Source organism: Dermacentor andersoni, chromosome 1 (assembly GCF_023375885.2).
Source record: "Dermacentor andersoni chromosome 1, qqDerAnde1_hic_scaffold, whole genome shotgun sequence".
NCBI classification, from domain to species: domain Eukaryota; kingdom Metazoa; phylum Arthropoda; class Arachnida; order Ixodida; family Ixodidae; genus Dermacentor; species Dermacentor andersoni.
The window spans coordinates 147,153,506-147,171,009 of NC_092814.1; the positions used below are offsets into that span (position 1 = coordinate 147,153,506).

The 17,504-nt window shown below is 43.9% G+C and overlaps 1 protein-coding gene across 4 annotated transcripts in view; it reads left to right on the plus strand.

The window, feature by feature from the left end:
• LOC126544833 (uncharacterized) overlaps positions 1-17,504 on the plus strand; it is a 133,099-nt gene that overhangs the window by 52,229 nt on the left and 63,366 nt on the right. For all 4 annotated transcript variants that reach the window (XM_050192327.3, XM_055062143.2, XM_055062142.2 and 1 more), the window contains one exon: positions 10,795-10,860. In XM_050192327.3, coding sequence (XP_050048284.1) covers positions 10,795-10,860 — 66 coding nt within the window. The remainder of the gene's footprint in view (positions 1-10,794; positions 10,861-17,504) is intronic.

Here is a 17,504-nt window from a genome sequence, read left to right on the forward strand (position 1 = left end):
TGATGTCTCTTTAGACTGTTGATATCCTGTTTGATTCTATCAATATAGAGATATTTGTTAAATTTTCACCACACTCTAATCACACATTGTGGTAATTTTGTCCCTTGATGTGCCATTAATTGAGAAGTAATAGGTTACTATATTCAAAATGTCAAGCACCATCTGTCGACTTGCAGCAAAACGCCATCCGTCATCTTGGTTAAGGCATGGCAAAACAAAACTGTTCGCTCTATAGCATGGGTACCTGCATAGCTGCTGCTTTCACCTTTGTTCTGTGGTGTCCTCCCACTGCTATTTGCTGCTAAATGCTAAGCATGGGCAGGGGTGGGACTCCTGCACCAAGCTGCGTCAGAACGGCTTCGACATGTGTGCTCCGGCATTGGCCGTGAACAGCGAGTGGAGTCATTCTCCAAAAAAGAGTGCAGCTGTTCACATTCTACACACTGCGTGACGGCGCCTCCCACACAGTTTCTCGTAATTTTCGCGCTTATAACAGTGGACGTAACAGTGCTTCTGGCAAGGGGCTGGCATGCACGTGGCCGCTCCCACATTTCGACGCTGTGGTCAGAACGGCCAGTGCAACTGTATTTAGAGTGTACTAGAATACGGTTGAGTGGGCCAAGCAGTGCGGTGCTCCCTAGCTGAGGTGCAAAACAACAAAAAGTAGGCTGAAGATGCCGTGAGCAAACTAGATATTAGGGAGGTGCGTGCTGCACTCTGTTCAATTGGCTGGCGTCTTTGTCCCCAGTTTCGATTGCAGCTCTTTGGGTCCGCGTTGAGGTATGGTGACCCAGAAGTTACATTTTTCCCCGCTATCATCATGAGCGTCGGCACGGGAATATATAGTTCAATCGTAGTGCCACCGATGTTTCCGACTTTACAGGAAAGCATATGCCATGCCAGCTGCTCAACCCACTCTTCCATATTCTGGTACACTATAGCTACAATATTCGCTACACGTCATTCGCTACACGTACCTGTCGTAGGGGATGTTACTGAAATGCCCTTGAGCCTAGAACTTGTTAGAAGTCTTAAGCAAGCAAAGAACAAGTACATAGTAAGGATTGATGCAGAAGGAAGTTTCTCTAAGCAGAAGCAGCCAACAAATGCAAGTGAAACCAGTTGTCAAGACAAGGTTGCAGAAGAAAAAAAAAAACATTAGAAGAACAAGTGGCTGCAAGCAGGGCACTCCTCGCAAGTGCAGAAGAGGTGATTAGCACAGGAATGCAATGTAAAGATATGGTTAAGGTTCAAAGTGGCCATACTCTTCTAACAAAAGGCAACTCCAGCCTGGAGTTTGCACTCTCAAAGCTTCGAGAGGCGGAAAAACAGATATAACGCGCAAAAAAATTAAGCATTAGGTGCTTTCGAATCGCTATAGTCTATTAGAGATGGCTTTCAATAAACCACAATCATTCGCTTATTCTGGCTTCTCTGTACATTCTGTTGGTGAAGCACATTTCCAGGCATTTCACCCACACTATCGAGACATTAAAGAAACATGTATTTATAAACAATGACCTGGACTACTTTCCAAAATTTCGGACTCACTACAGTCGAACCCGACTATATCGAACCCGTTTACATCGAATTATTCTATATATCGAACAATTTCTGGTCACGGTATAGTTACAATGAGTATATATAGCAAAAATTACGCCTACATCGAACAAATATTGCAGTGACTCCCGATATATCAAACGTCAAGCCGCGGAAAAGTGCCCCCAGAAGTTGGCTTTCCCTCGCGGTAGCGGGGAAACCCGGCGGCGCGGCTCCATCCAACTGCTCTCCCTACCGTGACCGCGCTGCCTCGGGCTGTTCAGGCGAGCCGTCGACACTCCCCCTGTCGCGCATAGTGAAGTCTATTATCCTCCCTCTTTCTCTATCATCTTTCACTTCCCCTCCCTCTCCCCTGACGACGCTTCGCCGTGCTCCCTCACGGGTTGCAAAATCAAGCGTCCTTCCTTTCTTTAGATCACTATCTATCGACACTCCCCAGCAAAAAATGATCCTGGCCCGCCTACAGCGCTTGCTCAGACAGCCAACCAGAGGCTCTTGTGCGCTCTTCATGCAAGATGGCGAAAGTGCGAGTTATCTGGCTGCTTCTCTGGTTTATCGTGTTTGCGCCTTGTGGGCCTTCTCCCGCAGTGTTGCCGTGATGAAGCGGCAGAATTCGCCTTTCGTCGTGAAGATCGAAATCATAAATCGCGTCGAACGCGATATCCCCGCAGCGTGCAAGATTCCGAGGAGCACTCTCAGCACGATTAGGGCTAAAGTGGCCAGACTCGCAACCCGGTGCCCATGGCGCCCGACGCGTATGCACGGCCGTGTACGAGGCGTTCTTCATACGTGCCGGTTTCCGCGTGCTCGGTGATGACTGTAAATTCTGATGAATGCGACGAAGCCGTTGCCGGTGTTGCCGAAGTTTGGAGCGAGCTGTCAAAATTTCCGGGACATTCGAATCAACGGTGGACGAGTTTGTGAGTGCAGATGATGGTGTCGCGACGACGGTAGATCCCGAAACGAAGACTACATCGCCGACATCGTACCGAGCACAAATGAAAATAGGCACGTTGAGGAAAGCAACTACGGTCCTTTGCCCACATCCTCCGAAGTGATTGGTGCAGTCGCATTAGTCCGGTGCTTCTGCGCGAATGCGGAAGGTTGCGGCCTCAGCTGCTCGGACTCCTTAGACAACGTGGGGACGTGCGTGCGTCGCAGGCAGCGAAATTGCCCAAGCAGAAGAAAATGCAGGACTAATTTATGCGAAACTAAGCTATTTTCGTCAATAAAGTGATTTTATAAATGGTATGTGCTTTTATGACATCCAATTATTTAGCAGGCTTATATCGAATTATGCTCTATATCGAACTGATAGGCGTTTTTTTGCGAGTTCGATATAGCCGGGTTTGACTGTATTGCAGAATGCAAGTATTTGGTGATTGCTACCACTGATTAAAAATCTGCTGGCACTATTATCAAAATTTGCATGCACTAGAAGGTTTCAGTACCGAGGTAATCTGCTCCAAAATTCAGATTGGACTGCTCTAAACTGCTTCAAAATGAAATTTTACCTGCTCCTAATTGCTATAAAATGAAATTTAGCCTGCTCCAAGCTTCTCAAAAATGAAATTTTGTCTCTTCTAAACTGCTCTAAAATGCAATTTTACTTGCTCCAAAAATTGCTCAAAATGGCTTTGGGCAGTCCCAACCCTACAAAGGATCCGTGGTAACGTTGGAAACAACCTAGGGCATCTCTCTCTCTCTCTCTCTTTTTTCCAGACGAAATATAGGTAGAACGAACTTCTTAGAAGACAGCAATGCTCACAAAAATTATATTTAAATTTGTACTGCAAGAAAAAGAGACACTTTGACGCGTAATTAGTGCAAGTGTGCAGATGGGGCATTTATAATTCCATTTATTCACTGAAAAATACAAACAGCTCATTAAAGTTCACTGAAGCAGGTATTACAAAGCGGGGGAAAAGAAATAGAAGAGTGGTTACAATGTCACTGCAGATTACTACTGCTCATCTTCACATAGAAGCACACCGATGATAGAGATCGACAGAGCCTGTGCACTTTTCGTGCTTCGCCACTCACTGTGCTGCTGTATCATACATGCATTCATTTTCCGTACTTTCTTTTGGCATTTAATACTCTTGTATTTCTTTGTTTCCGGCTCTGCAATTGAGATGCCGCTCTAGTAGCTCTAGCCATTGCTTTGCAGGATTGCTCATGTTATTGTGCTCTGTTTGTAGCCGGAGAATTTGTGAACTGCAAATCCTCAACCTATAGAAGACACAAAAGCAGTGTGAGAATTAAGCAGTTCGAGCGAGAAAAAATGCACGCAACATTTTATTGTGTGAAAACTTGATACATTCTGTGGCGAACAAAAAATAAACGCCACATAGAACCAAGACCTGACTTGTACACTTTCACTCAAAATGAGAATTTAACATGAGCAGAGCAACCACAGTTCTTATTAGTTGCATGCATGGAGCTTTACTATTAGCTGTGATGCTTAACACTAGTGCCAGAGCTTTGATATTTCACATGCGAAACATTTTCTTGCAGACATAAAGAATCTGGGGCATTGTATTGCACCATGAGATTGTTTTAAAGGCCTGATGCTAAAATTTAAGAGCAAATAAGGGATTTCAGGGTACTTAGCTCAGGTTCTCTAAGCACATGTTGCTGCTAAAAGGTTCGGATATAGTTTTCAGATTCAAAGCTGTACGTCCCTTGAGAATTCCATCCCGATGGATATCCAAGTGTGCAAAAACCCACTGGCATGACTTCGTTGATTCGTGGCAGCACAGTGATGTTAATTGCTCGTAAATCGCTGGGCAATTAAGCAATTATTACATATTAGAATACAGAATAGCTGCGCAGCAATGATCACCCAGGCTCACAACATGCAGCTGCCTCACGACTATGCTGTAACAAGTAGAGTGGGTGTGGCCAGTGTTGCCATACAACTATGCATTTTGAATATTCTCTAATGGTTTGTAATGGCAGCAATAGCATTTTAAGTGTTCTTGTTATTTACTATTGACGAGCTTGTGCCACGTGAAAGCAAGCACTGACGTAAGCTTCATACAAACAGTGTGTAACGGAAACTGAAAGATTTATATCGCACCATTCTTTTTCTCCGTTTTTTTTTTTTCCTTGATCTACGCATGCTTGCACGGGCAATGTCACCGCAGTACTAGTGACATAAAATGGATAGGCATTCGCAGTAGTTGGTGGGGCTGATCACTCGAGAAACCAAACTCCGCTTCACATGTGCTGCTGTCAGTTCAGCTTATGCCCATGGTCGCATGCCCAATTTCTATGTAATCGTCTATGGGTACGAACATATCAAGGACAAGCTACCTGCAATGGCATGCCGCCCAACACACCTGCCAGCTAGGCCTAACCAGTGTGCCTTGTCGGAAGTCGGCGACCAAAGTTGCTGTTTGGTGCCGAGTCAACGAAACGCATATCAGTGACTACGTAACACCTGGAAAGCAGAGGAACCACCTTGATTACAAAAGTGAGGATACAAGTGGCACGGACAAAACTTGAATGGCAGCAACTTCATCCGTGGTTGCCATGTTCTGGACGTTGTGAGCACGCCGATCAGTACGAGAAATCAAGCAAGAGATTATATGGCACCAGAAATTTCGGACGCCATTCTACACTACTTCTGTGGATTTGGTGGAAGTGCCACGGGAAATTTCGAATAATCAATCAGGTTTTGTTTCTCGGAGATTAACCTTTCAACATTCATCAATTTAAATGGATGCAAACGTCTTGGTTGCATGCTTCGATTCTCAGATACGCACGGCTGCCTGGTCTACATGTATTGCATATGTGCAGCCTTTGAAAAATGTTGTTCTGGTTATAGTGCAATACTGCTTATAGCGCAGATATTCGTGACTCCAGCGACTTATGCTATAAGCGGTCTAGGCTGTAGTGTCGGATGTATTTAATATTTCAATGGCCATTGAGTTTTCCATGGAGAAATTATACAACTTCTTATAATCTATAGAGTTTTAGTCTTTCGAAGGCCATAGCTGTTGAAAGTGACCGCATGAGACATGTAGTAGAGGTTTTAAAGGGGGGTGGAATGCAAGAATGGTTGTGTACTGCACTTTTGGTGCCTGCATTTTAAAGAACCATAGGTAGCCAGAATTAAGCTGTAGTCTTCCACTGCAACATGTGTCAGTATTCCTGTGCGTATGCCAACGGTTAGGGTCTCATCATAAAATTCCACACTTTTAGACCGTGGTTATACAATTATTGTAATGATACCAATAATTCTGTGATTTTCTAATAGCATCCAGTGTAGGGCAAAACTGATGTCAAAATATTGCAATTACAGTCGCCGACTGAATTTGCAGTCTTAATTTTTCAGACCCACTCGATCATTCAGACCTTACTACAGCATTGCCACCCATTCCATTGGACAAACATATAATGAACAGCAACTGAAATTTCAGCTGACATTAGATGTATATTTCATGAATACACTTTATATATACCTCCAGCCTGTGGTGCAGATCATTGTAGTTGTGACTCTAGAACATTGTTCTGTTTCTCAGGATTTTTACATCAGTCTAAGTGAATTTTTTAATAAACATTCAGCATCTTGAGCATCCTGTTTCCGGGGGGGGACTTAGCCCCTCCCTGTTGCAAACACACCTAACGTGCCGTTACCAGAGCTTTGTTACCCACATCTTATGAAGATCCTTTTGACTTGCATCGACCTTTTCACTTGAAATTTTACTGGGGCTAATAACTTACTGCATCATTGTTGGCGCGGACGTGCATGGCTTTTAATTCATACTTTCACTTTATTTCTGCGAATCCTGACAATAGGAGGACCTGCGCATTAGAAGCACTAGCAGTGGTTGCCTCATCCGTATTTTCTCACTTCAACATTGCTTTAAATGTCCACTGTAAGTGCGATGCACATACACAATATATTCAAATATACACACAGGATAAAGTTTATTATATTTTTGAAAGAGATGGAGGTAGGCAATTAAAGATTACTTCTAAAGGTATGGATAGCCTATGCCTAGAGAATGAATATGTTGCTGTAAGTTCACCACGCTTCAAATTGCTTTGCACGCTTTTTTGGCCATGAAAAAAACCTATAGGCTTGAGTGACCCTTTCAGCGGAGCCTTTTATCAATGGCGTATGAAATGCATGTGAATGTTGTGTGTCTCAGTATTGCTTCTCTTTCCAGTAAGCAATGTTAATGACTCTTAAAAAAAGAAGATATTGATGGGCTAGTCCGTGAGCCTTGATATTGAAGCAGAGCACTTACATCTGACTCGTACACGTACACATAGAAAGGAAATACACAGGCGCTGTGTATGCCCTTTGTATGTGTACGCATACGTGTAAGATGTAAGTGCGCTGCTTCAATATCGCATAATATTTTGGAAAAAAAAAACATTTCTAATAAACTACAACATTTATTAGAGATAGAAACATTGTCACTTGCATGCAAAGGTCATAAATATATACAGGGTGTCCTGTCATGCACCAAGATTTTAAAAAAGAGCAATGCGTTACTCGAAGAAAACCCAGTGCATATTGTTTCCAGTGCAGTGGAGTAGCTGCCAGTACTTTTTCGTTAATGAGATTGAATTAGGTAATTGTAATTATCTAACTCAAGACTTACTATCCTAATTATGAAAGCGTCAATGAGGCATTTGAAGGCACAGCCACGAGACATCTAATTGCGTTATGTTCGGCGACATGCTAATATGTACTAATATTTTTCCGACTGATAAATAAACCCCACGAAATATGGAGAATACCACGTGGCTGTGTTCCCACCCGGATCATAAAGCAGCACCCTCAAACAGGCTCCATCTTAGCTATCCAGAATGAAATAAAGAACATCGTGATCGAGCTAGTGCATTACCTGCCGCACCCTGGCCGAAGTATCACATCGCATTTGGTGTTAGTTGGAAACAAGCTGCGGTAGCTGTTGTCTTAGCGTTGATAAAGTGCATTGTTTTTTTTGTTTTTTTTTTTGGCCACAAAACTTATCACAACAAAAGTGAATTGACAACGTCAGTGCAAACGTTTAAAGGTGCGTTTTGTTTCGTCCCAGTTGCAATGTCTTTCTCTAATGAGCAGAAGGTAAACATGATCCTTACCTTGGGATCTGCAAATGGCAACAAGAGGCAGGCCGCAAATATATATTTCAGTCATGGAAGTGTGGCGGTAGACCAAACACATCGACTATCATCAGAAATGAAGAAATCCTGAGACAAACCGGCAACTTCAAGAAACAACGGTGGAGGACTCCATCTTTGAATCCTAGCCTACACACGGATGTTCTAGCATGTATGGTCTCAAACCCTCATGCTAGCATGGGATGTGGCCGCCCAGATACCAATTTCGAAGTCATCAGTTTGGAGGATTCTAAATGATGGCCTTTCACCCGTACTACATTAACCAGCACCAATGCTTAGAAGATAGGAACCTGTAGAATCGTCTCGATTTCTCTCATTGGGCCCTCACAAAAGGCCATGGGCCACCGGACTTTTTGAGCAATATCATGTGCACAGATGAAGCCAATTTTCGCAAGAGTGCGCCTAGGTAAATTTGCATAATGCACACTATTGGAGGGCCTCCAATCTACACTGAGTAAAGCGCAGTCAGCACCAGTACCAGTGGTCGCTCAGTGTGTGGTTCGGAATTTACGCCGGTGCTGTCGTCGGTCCCATCTCTGATCACACACTGACTGGACGGCGTTACGTGAACGAAATCCTTGGAGTGGTGGATGAGTTTCTCAGGGAAGTCCCGCTGTCATGTCTTCCACTTCTCTGGTGTCATCAAGATATCGCACCCGGACACAGCAGCAGCCAAGCGCGAAACTGGCTGGATAGGACTTTATGCGCAATAGATTGGAAGGCACAGGCGTGTAAATTGGGTGGCTAGGTCACCTGACCTCTCCCCACTTGATTTCTTTCTTTGGGGTTATGTGAAAGGTCGTGCTTACGTGATCGAGACAGACGTCATATTAGTTCAAGGCAAGGATAACAGATGTCTGCCGTAGAATTGCGGCTTCGGTCATCAAGAAAGCCACTGAAGAAGTGATAAAACGGACACAGTACTGCGTAGCTGCAAAAGGGAGACCTATTTGAACATGTCCTCTAGGCTGGCTTTCAACGGAGCTTACAAATGATAGAAATCACACTGAAACACTGAAATCACTGAGGCACACTGAAATGTGATGGTTTTCTTTTTGTGTAGACATCCTGATTGCCAATTCGGCTCATTTAGAAGTGGTATGTTTACTTTCTTGAACGCATCGGTTTTGCCTTTTCTCTACACGTTAGTCGCTTCCCGGTCTGTTTATTTCGCTTTTATTTTTTGACACGAACCTGTTTTTGCAGCATGTATACATTCATGAAAAATAAAATGCTCACTTTAATTTGGATTTGGTCCGAAGCAAGTTTCCGGCCCGAAATATAGACCGTTTTCATGCTTACAAACAGAGTTCCCACAAGACTTCTGGTTAAGCCCTCAGGACAACACAAGTTAAAATAGCCTATAAACTTACAGGACCCTCCAGCTGGCACCAGTTTTGTTGAGGAGTTGGAGTGTTTGACAATGAATTGTATTGTTCATGAGTTCGACGCATGCTGCATATTCTTTATATCTGAAAACATCAAGAATACGTGCCTACAGTATACTATGTGGCAAAATACTTCTTTTTTCTTGGTTAACTGGACTCTCGAAAATGGCTGACCGGAAGTTCTCTGGGGTCATGAACGCGCTGCTGCTACATCGCCGATGAAAAAGGTCTATAGCTTCGCGTGCACACTTTCGATGCGGTGCGAGCAAAGCCGGAATTTTGAACAATTCTATATATGCCTATCACATTGCTTTTGGCATTTCGTGCTTGGTCAGAGCAGCGCTTCGGCCACATTATCAAGGGGCTTTTGTTATCAACGTGATCAGTCAGCCTTGAGAGACGGATAATAAGTTTGATGTAGAAATGAAAGGAAGAAATAGCTGCAATGCCGTGAAACGTGCTGTAGGTGCCTCTTCCGTACCATTATCAAGGAGATGCGCTCTCTCTTCGGGTTTGTGACAGGCAGTGCAGTTGCTTTCAGTCAGCTTATTTCAGGGTGCTGCTTTATGAGAGCGGGTTGGAGCGCACTCGCATGGTATTCTTCATACTTCGTGGGGGCATTTTTTTTTTTTTTTTTTTTTTTTTTTTTGCCAGTCAGAGAAATATTGTGTGCCACTAGCACGTCGCTTAAAACACCACAGTTAGATGTTATATTGGGGTGTCTACAAATGCCTCATTGACACTTTGGAAATTAGGACAGTACTTCTTGAGTTAGACAATTAATTGCAATTACTGAATTAAATCTCAATCACGAAAGAATTACTGGCGGCTACTCCACTGTACTGGAAACTAAGTTTTCTTCAAATGACACAACTGCTCTTTCTTTAAGTATTGGTGCATGATAGTTGGAGAACGCTATAATACACTCATTAACTGAAATGAGGCCAAGCCAGATTCACTAGAAATCAGTAACAGTCATGTACAGGAGTGCTTACACTTGGACTTACAGAAAAAGACAAAAAAAAAAAAAAAGACAGAGAGGCTGCAGTTTCACCGGAAAGGTGAAGAGTTATTAGTGATAGCGAAGTATGCGACAATTACACGAAGGAAGATTACACCACCGAGAGGACTCTGGCTGTGAAATTGAATGGTCCCCTACTATGAGGTCTTGTATCTACTGATATAGCGCCATCACTACAGTGCTAAACTCTTCGAGGTCACGCGAAGCTTCTTCAAGTACAACAAATATGTATGTATATATATATATATATGGAGTTCGGAAAGCTGGTCAGGCCCCCCTCCCCCCCCCCCCCCTGGAAAAATGAAAACTCTCCGCCTATGGAAGTCGCAATGTCACGGTGATCTGGTGTGGGAACTTTAGTGTTGCATCACCACCCTTTTTTGCATCTCTTCAGGTTTACCAAGCCTCTAACGGTAAAAGTGGCTGTTTTGCTATTTCAGAAACATAATTTACTGATAGAGCTAACTTGAATATTCATCTTTGGTCTACGTTCAAAGAACCTTTCACCATGCCTCGGGATGAACTAGAAGTTGTAAAGCACCATTCAGGGAGTGTTTTACTACAAGAACAGAGTTTAGTGGTAGCTTTGATAGAAGCAAATTAAACGTAGCAAGGCCATGGTGTGAGGTGGCAAGCTCTCCAAATTGAAGTATTCATTTTAATTATATTCTAAATTTCCAGGTCCTGGTTTGAACACTGCTGTTGCTGGCGCTGCTACTGGTGCAGGAGCTGAGCCAAGCATAGAAGGTATCACTGTGTTATCACTTTGATAGGGTATGGAGTGTACTTTATGTGGAGCACATACAATCAAACATCGATACTGCTGAATACCATTAATTCGACCTCAGTTGAATTTTCGCTAAATTCGGATGCACTGGAAAGTTTTAGTGAGAAACTTTACATTGGGGGGCTGTGGAAGGAAAACATGTTTAGTTCAAACGCGAAAGCATGCTGCTTCAATTAAATCAACCCCCACCAGCACGCCTTCATGCATGGAGCGGTTACTAAAAGCTTGAAAACAAGAAATTCAGCAGATAGGGCTACTGCATCCCTAGGCGTGAAAATGTTTTATATCGCTTAGTGACCGACACTCCTGTCGCCCCTAAAGCCATCCATTCATGTTTGTTTTGTTGGAGCCACCGATAACAGATCTGCAGAACTTTTTCTTTATTGTCTTACACTGAGGTAGCGTTTAAACGTGTTGATGCTCTTCCCCGCATGTTGGTTGAGTCATGCTTTAGAGCAAGAAAAAAAAAACACATTGTAGACTACTTCAAAAGTTAAAGAAAGATACGAATTCATACATATTATCACCGTTCCTAATTCACCCCTTCAATTCGTACTTCAACCAAATCTGGTGGTCCTGCAAGGATCAAAATATTATGAGCCAACTGTATAATGAACATGGATATTACAAATAATCGGACATAACATTAGCCCCAAAATGTTTCTTGCCAATTTCAGCATGTAACCATACAGTTAAACCTTGATATAACGAAGTTGGTAAAATTGTGAGTTTGCTTCCTTATATCGAAATTTAATTGTATAGAAATTAAACCTTTTATGCAAATAAGTACAGTTTCTGACAGAGTTTTCTTATACAGAAGGGGCCGCAACGTTTCCCAAATTATAGGGCAATGGGAAAAAGCAAACTTGAATGAGAAAAAAAATTAATTTTGTTGAACTTTAGAGTCTGCGACGAAAGATATGGTTTCATGCCCTGTCGATGATATCTTTACATCGTGGTGGTACGAAGCGAAAGTAGCCACACTTTCGCATCCACTCTGCCTTCGTGGTTTATAGTGTCGCCCGCAGTAGGACGATATGAAAAGCTCCTTCAGTGGAGAGTGAATGCTTTGTCTGCCTCTCGCTTAACGCATCTCCACAACTCGAGATTATGCAACATCTAGTACTAAACATGCAGTACTAAACACGCGGGGAGACGGCACACATGATGCTGCGGCTTCTCAACATGCCCACTGTTTGCACATGCAGCAGATTACCTCTAAAACTCATCCTCTAAAATAGGGTGCATGGGCTGCATATGCGCTCATCATCATCATCATCATCAGCCTGGTTACGCCCACTGCAGGGCAAAGGCATCTCCCATAATTCTCAGACTCCCCTGGTAATGTGCTAATTGTGGTCATGTCGTCCCTGCGAACTTCTTAATCTCATCTGCCAAGCTAACTTTCTGCCGCCTCCTGCTACACTACCCTTCTCTTGGAATCCAGTACCTAACCCTTAATGACCATCAATTATCTTCCCTCCTCATTACATGCCCTGCCCATGCCCATTTCTTTTTCTTGATTTCAACTAAGATGTCATTAACTCGCGTTTGTTCCCTCACCCAATCTTCTGTTTTCTTGGCCCTTAACGTTACACCCATCATTCTTCTTTCCATAGCTTATTGCGTCGTCCTCAATTGAAGTAGAACCTTTTTCGTAAGCCTCCAGGTTTCTGCCCCGTACGTGAGTACTGGTAAGACACAGCTGTTATACACTTTTCTCTTGAGGGATAATGGCAACCTGCTCTTCATGATCTGAGAATGCCTGCCAAATGCACCCCAGCCCATTCTTATTCTTCTGATTATTTCAGTCTCATGATCCGGATCCGCGGTCACTACCTGGCCTAAGTAGATGTATTCTCTTACCACTTCCAGTGCCTCGCTACCTATCGTAAACTGCTGTTCTATTCCAAGACTGTTAAACATTACTTTAGTTTTCTGCAGGTCAATTTTTAGACCCACCCTTATGCTTTGCCTCTCCAGGTCAGTGAGCATGCATTGCAATTGGTCCCCTGAGTTACCAAGCAAGGCAATATCATCAGCGAATCGCAAGTTACTAAGGTATTCTCCATTAACTCTTATCCCCAATTCTTCCCAATCCAGGTCTCTGAATACCTCCTGTAAACACGCTGTGAATAGCATTGGAGAGATCGTATCTCCCTGCCTGACGCCTTTTTTTATTGGGATTTTGTTGCTTTCTTTATGGAGGACTACGGTGGCTGTGGAGCCGCTATAGATATCTTTCAGTATTTTTACATACGGTTCGTCTACACCCTGAGTGTGCAATGCCTCCATGACTGCTGAGGTTTCGACTGAATCAAACGCTTTCTCGTGATCAATGAAGGCTATATATAAGGGTTGGTTATATTCTGAACATTTCTCTATCACCTGATTGATAGTGTGAATATGGTCTATTGTTGAGTAGCCTTTACGGAATCCTGCCTGGTCATTTAGTTGACAGAAGTCTAAGGTGGTCCTGGCTCTATTTGGGATTACCTCAGTAAATACTTCGTAGGCAACGGACAGTAAGCGGGCATATGCGCTCAGCTACACTGAAAGCCACAGCTGTGTTAGAAAAAGAAACCCGCAGGAGCCTGCCTCCCCCCCCCCATTGAGTGCACGTGGTCGCGTCGCTGCGAGCGAGCTCCCCTCTCGCTTTTCCTCTTGCTTGCGCAGGAAGACAGCGCTCATCAAGCTACCATCCTTCACAGCTCATCCTTGCACTCTTTCACTGACACTCAAAGCTCAATACAGCTTGTGGGGCAGTATCCAATCCTGGTCATAGTGGCGGCATTTCGATGGGAGTGAATTGCAAAAACACCTGCGAACTGTGTATCAGGTGCACATTAAAGAACCCCAGGCAGTAAAAAATAATCCAGAGTCCCTCACTACGTACTACGTGCCTCATAATCATATCATGGTTTTGGTACGTAATACCCCAGAATGTAACGCTGCCCCGCTTTCACAGTCACTCTTGTCAGCATGGAGCGTGATTTGAGAGGTGTGTTTGCAAGCAGCCACTTGTAATTCAACCATTTGACCATCTGCTTCCACAAAAGGTTCCGTTAGTTGTCTCTGTATTCCTTCACAGCGGCAGTGAAATTTCATTATATTGAGATCATGTATAAACATACTTCATTATATTGAGGTCCTGAAGACTGTTTTCTATACAGTCGCCGACAGATTTTTCACACTCCAAAAATTCGTACTTGGTGGACGTTCCGGACTTCATAAATGTACTGTCAGGGTTCCCACGGAGCTAATGCATTTTTGTGACCGATTTTCTGGACTGAATTGCTTATTCCGAGCCATGCTACCATGGAGGAAGTAAATAGATAGGAGGGAGCATCGCACAACGTGATTGAAGCCAAAACCTGTCCGCCCAACACGTGACTGCACATCAAAGCGCGCGGTTGATTTTAGTGTTCCCGCTCTGCAGGCAGAGCCATGGCAGGGCAGTCGAACAAGTGCGCACTGAATAAAAACTACTGGCATAGTTACTGGGAGCCAAACGTCGCTGCAAACATCAATTCCTGCTCCGTGATATCGATGCAAGAGGTCGCGTGTTGGGTCGCCACATTGGCTTCACAGAGCGTTCACTTGCCAAGGCTGGCTGCGTGATGTAATGCTCTCTCCTAACTCTTTCCCCCATACACGCTACCCAATCTTGAGGGCTGCCTTGTTAAATAGGCAAGGTGTAAACACGTAAAGGCTCATGGGATGCGTGGGCTGCTCGGCACTTCCGGTTCAACAGATGACGATTCCGGCGCACAATTCTCCGTTTGCGGGGCCAGTTGCGCTTGGTCTCTGTGCACCTTCATCACGAAGTATCACCCACGCTGCTAATTTCTAGAGCCTGTGATTGTCGCCTCGATGACTGACCACGAAATCAGAGCATAGACAGTCATTTAAATAATTTTTTTAGCTGAATTGATCAAACACCTGAATGAACTACGGCACGCTGTCGCATTTTCGTGCTTATCTTGAATGTCGAGTTGCACTTTCTTGTCCTCAAGTGAATTCCATTCGTGCCAACAACAATAATTTTTTTTTTTACTGGTTTCATCTCAATTTCACTAGGCTGATTTAAACATGCATGGTTTAGTAGTGGAGGCGCTATAGGCGAGCAAGCGGTTCCAATCAAAGCTTTCTCTTGGCACGAATGTCTTGAAACACCTATTAGGCAAGCACCTTGCATGGTATAGCGACCGTAATTTGGTGTTCAATGCAAGATGAGCTAGGTGTGCTGGGAGGATTCAAAAGACTAGACTGTAATTTTTCTTGTATATTTCGGGAAAGGTGCACGAGGTGAGAAACGCTAGCCTAACGATCACAAAGCTTCATTGTTTTCCTTATGAAGAGACATTTAAAGCATATTAAAACAGACGCAAGCGTGTGGGGAAGCCAACTGCAGGCGATGAATGCTTCAAGCGGGACTCATGTTCCATGTCTCAAACAAATATTGCAGTGTCCCCAACACAAAGGGTATACTACAGCTTTGACCGTGTTGTAGACATTTATAACAAATGTTTTGGTGATGCTGGAGAAAGAGATATATGCTAAAGCATGGTTAAACCATGCTGACCGTGTGGTTAATGTTGTGTCATTACGTATGTTCCAGGAAATACCAGTAATGTGGACAGCAAGTGCTATTGCAACACATGTATGATTCAGGTCTCAAGAAACAGATTGGAGAAGGTTGCAGACCAGAACGTTCCGAAACCCAGTACACTTAAACAGAGTAAATTCAACACAATACCCAGATGCGAGCTGCAAGCTCTGCAAGCAGAAACACGCGGCACACATCTTATGGAAATGCACAGAGATCAGGTCAGTATATGTAAAGGACAACATAGAACTGGACCTTCTCAAGGAGCGATGGCTAAGCACTCTGACTAGCTCGGAACTAGACGACCAACTATGAGCCATCCAGTGGGCCCGGGCAGCGGTGGAAAGGCTATGCCTCACTACACATAATGCCCGGGTGTCCCGAGTCCGGGCTGGCAACCTCGCAGGACGTTTTCCCATTAAAGCTTTTTCCGTCCGTCCGTTTTGCTTGCTTATGGGAGTATGAGCCATTGCTCACGATGCTGTGAGCCATTGATGATGACATTGATGATGTTGACGCTGTTCTGTATGTTGTATGCGTGATTAGGAAGAATTCAAGCACTGTTCGATTCACTTTGCTGAATGCTTGTAGCCTCTGCCTTGAGGGCTATGAGCCATTACATTTTTTGCTTGCTTACGGGACCATGAATGCTTACAGGGGTATGAGCCATTGATGATGATATTTTCTGTTCATGGAAAACAAAAATACACGGAACCCTAGCCATATACAGCTTCACTGTAAAATGTGGCATTGTAGCTCTTTTAAAACAGCACCCAGCCGGTTCCAATAACCTGTCATTTCGAAACTATAAGCGCAGCTGCTGCCATATTTTCTTCAAAAGCTTGTGATATATTTCGCTATCAAGGAGACACAAGTGAATTCTGCGTACAATAGCTAGGCGTTCTAGTTGGCTGGAAGTGGAAACAACTGTCGCATGCTGGCATTTTGCAAAGGTCTCACCATTAGGGCTGCAGTAGCAGCCATACATGTACCAAGAGTCGGGAAGTTAAGTTTTACATCTTGTCTCGGCCAAAAAAGTATGAAGTTGAAAAGAGAGTACCATTGCAAACCATTATTAGCAACAATGTAAACGTAGCATCGACGAACTGTGATCCGACAATGGCATAGTAACCGCTAAATCGGCAACTTAGTGGGGCAGCAGCAATCGTATCGTATTCACGCCAACTCAGGCCACATGAACATCGACAGCAACGATAAGATAGCAACTCTTGAGCCTTACTTGAGTGGCCGTTAATTGAAATTGTCCAAATAGACGCATAATGCACACAATGCCACATGGAGAACTGCGTAGAAACGAGAGTGCCATCATCCTGGCTTCAAAGATTGCACGTGCTATCACACGAAGAACTACGTAAAGTTTGCCACTGCCGTGGCCTCCAAAATAGCACCAGCGTGCGCACCAATGCTATCTTGGAGGCTGCTGCTGCCGTACGCTGTACTGCCTTGCCCTGAAGCAATCTGGAAACATGCCTTGAAAGTATGGTTACCCTAGAATGGGTGAAAGCGAGTGACTTTCCTCGCATCATCTAAAATCTGTGTGCGCTGCTCGCATTGTCATCACAGTTAGACTGGAGCAGCTGAGGGGCACGCTGCCATGTGCCCAGTTCAGTCGCGCTTCTTTACTTCGGAACTTCACATGTGCCCTCCTTTTAACGCAGGCAGGTTTAACGTGTTCGTTTTAAGAGTACAGTGCTTTTGAAAGTGTTCCTTATATATGGATGCAGTTTCAATAGGCAGGGTCAGAAAAAATAAATGCAGTGAAATGTGGTCGTTATTGACAATACTTTGTTATATCTGGGATTGGTATAAGTGGCTTTGAGTGGATTACTTCAATGCAAGAAAAAAAAATTTCCCATTTCCTGTAGCCTTAAAGGGTCCATAAAGCCTTGCTCATTAACGTTTTCCAAGCGGATTTTCTTTCTACTTGCGGCACCAACCTTTCAGCTTGCTCACTACTAACTTATGTGTGGCCTA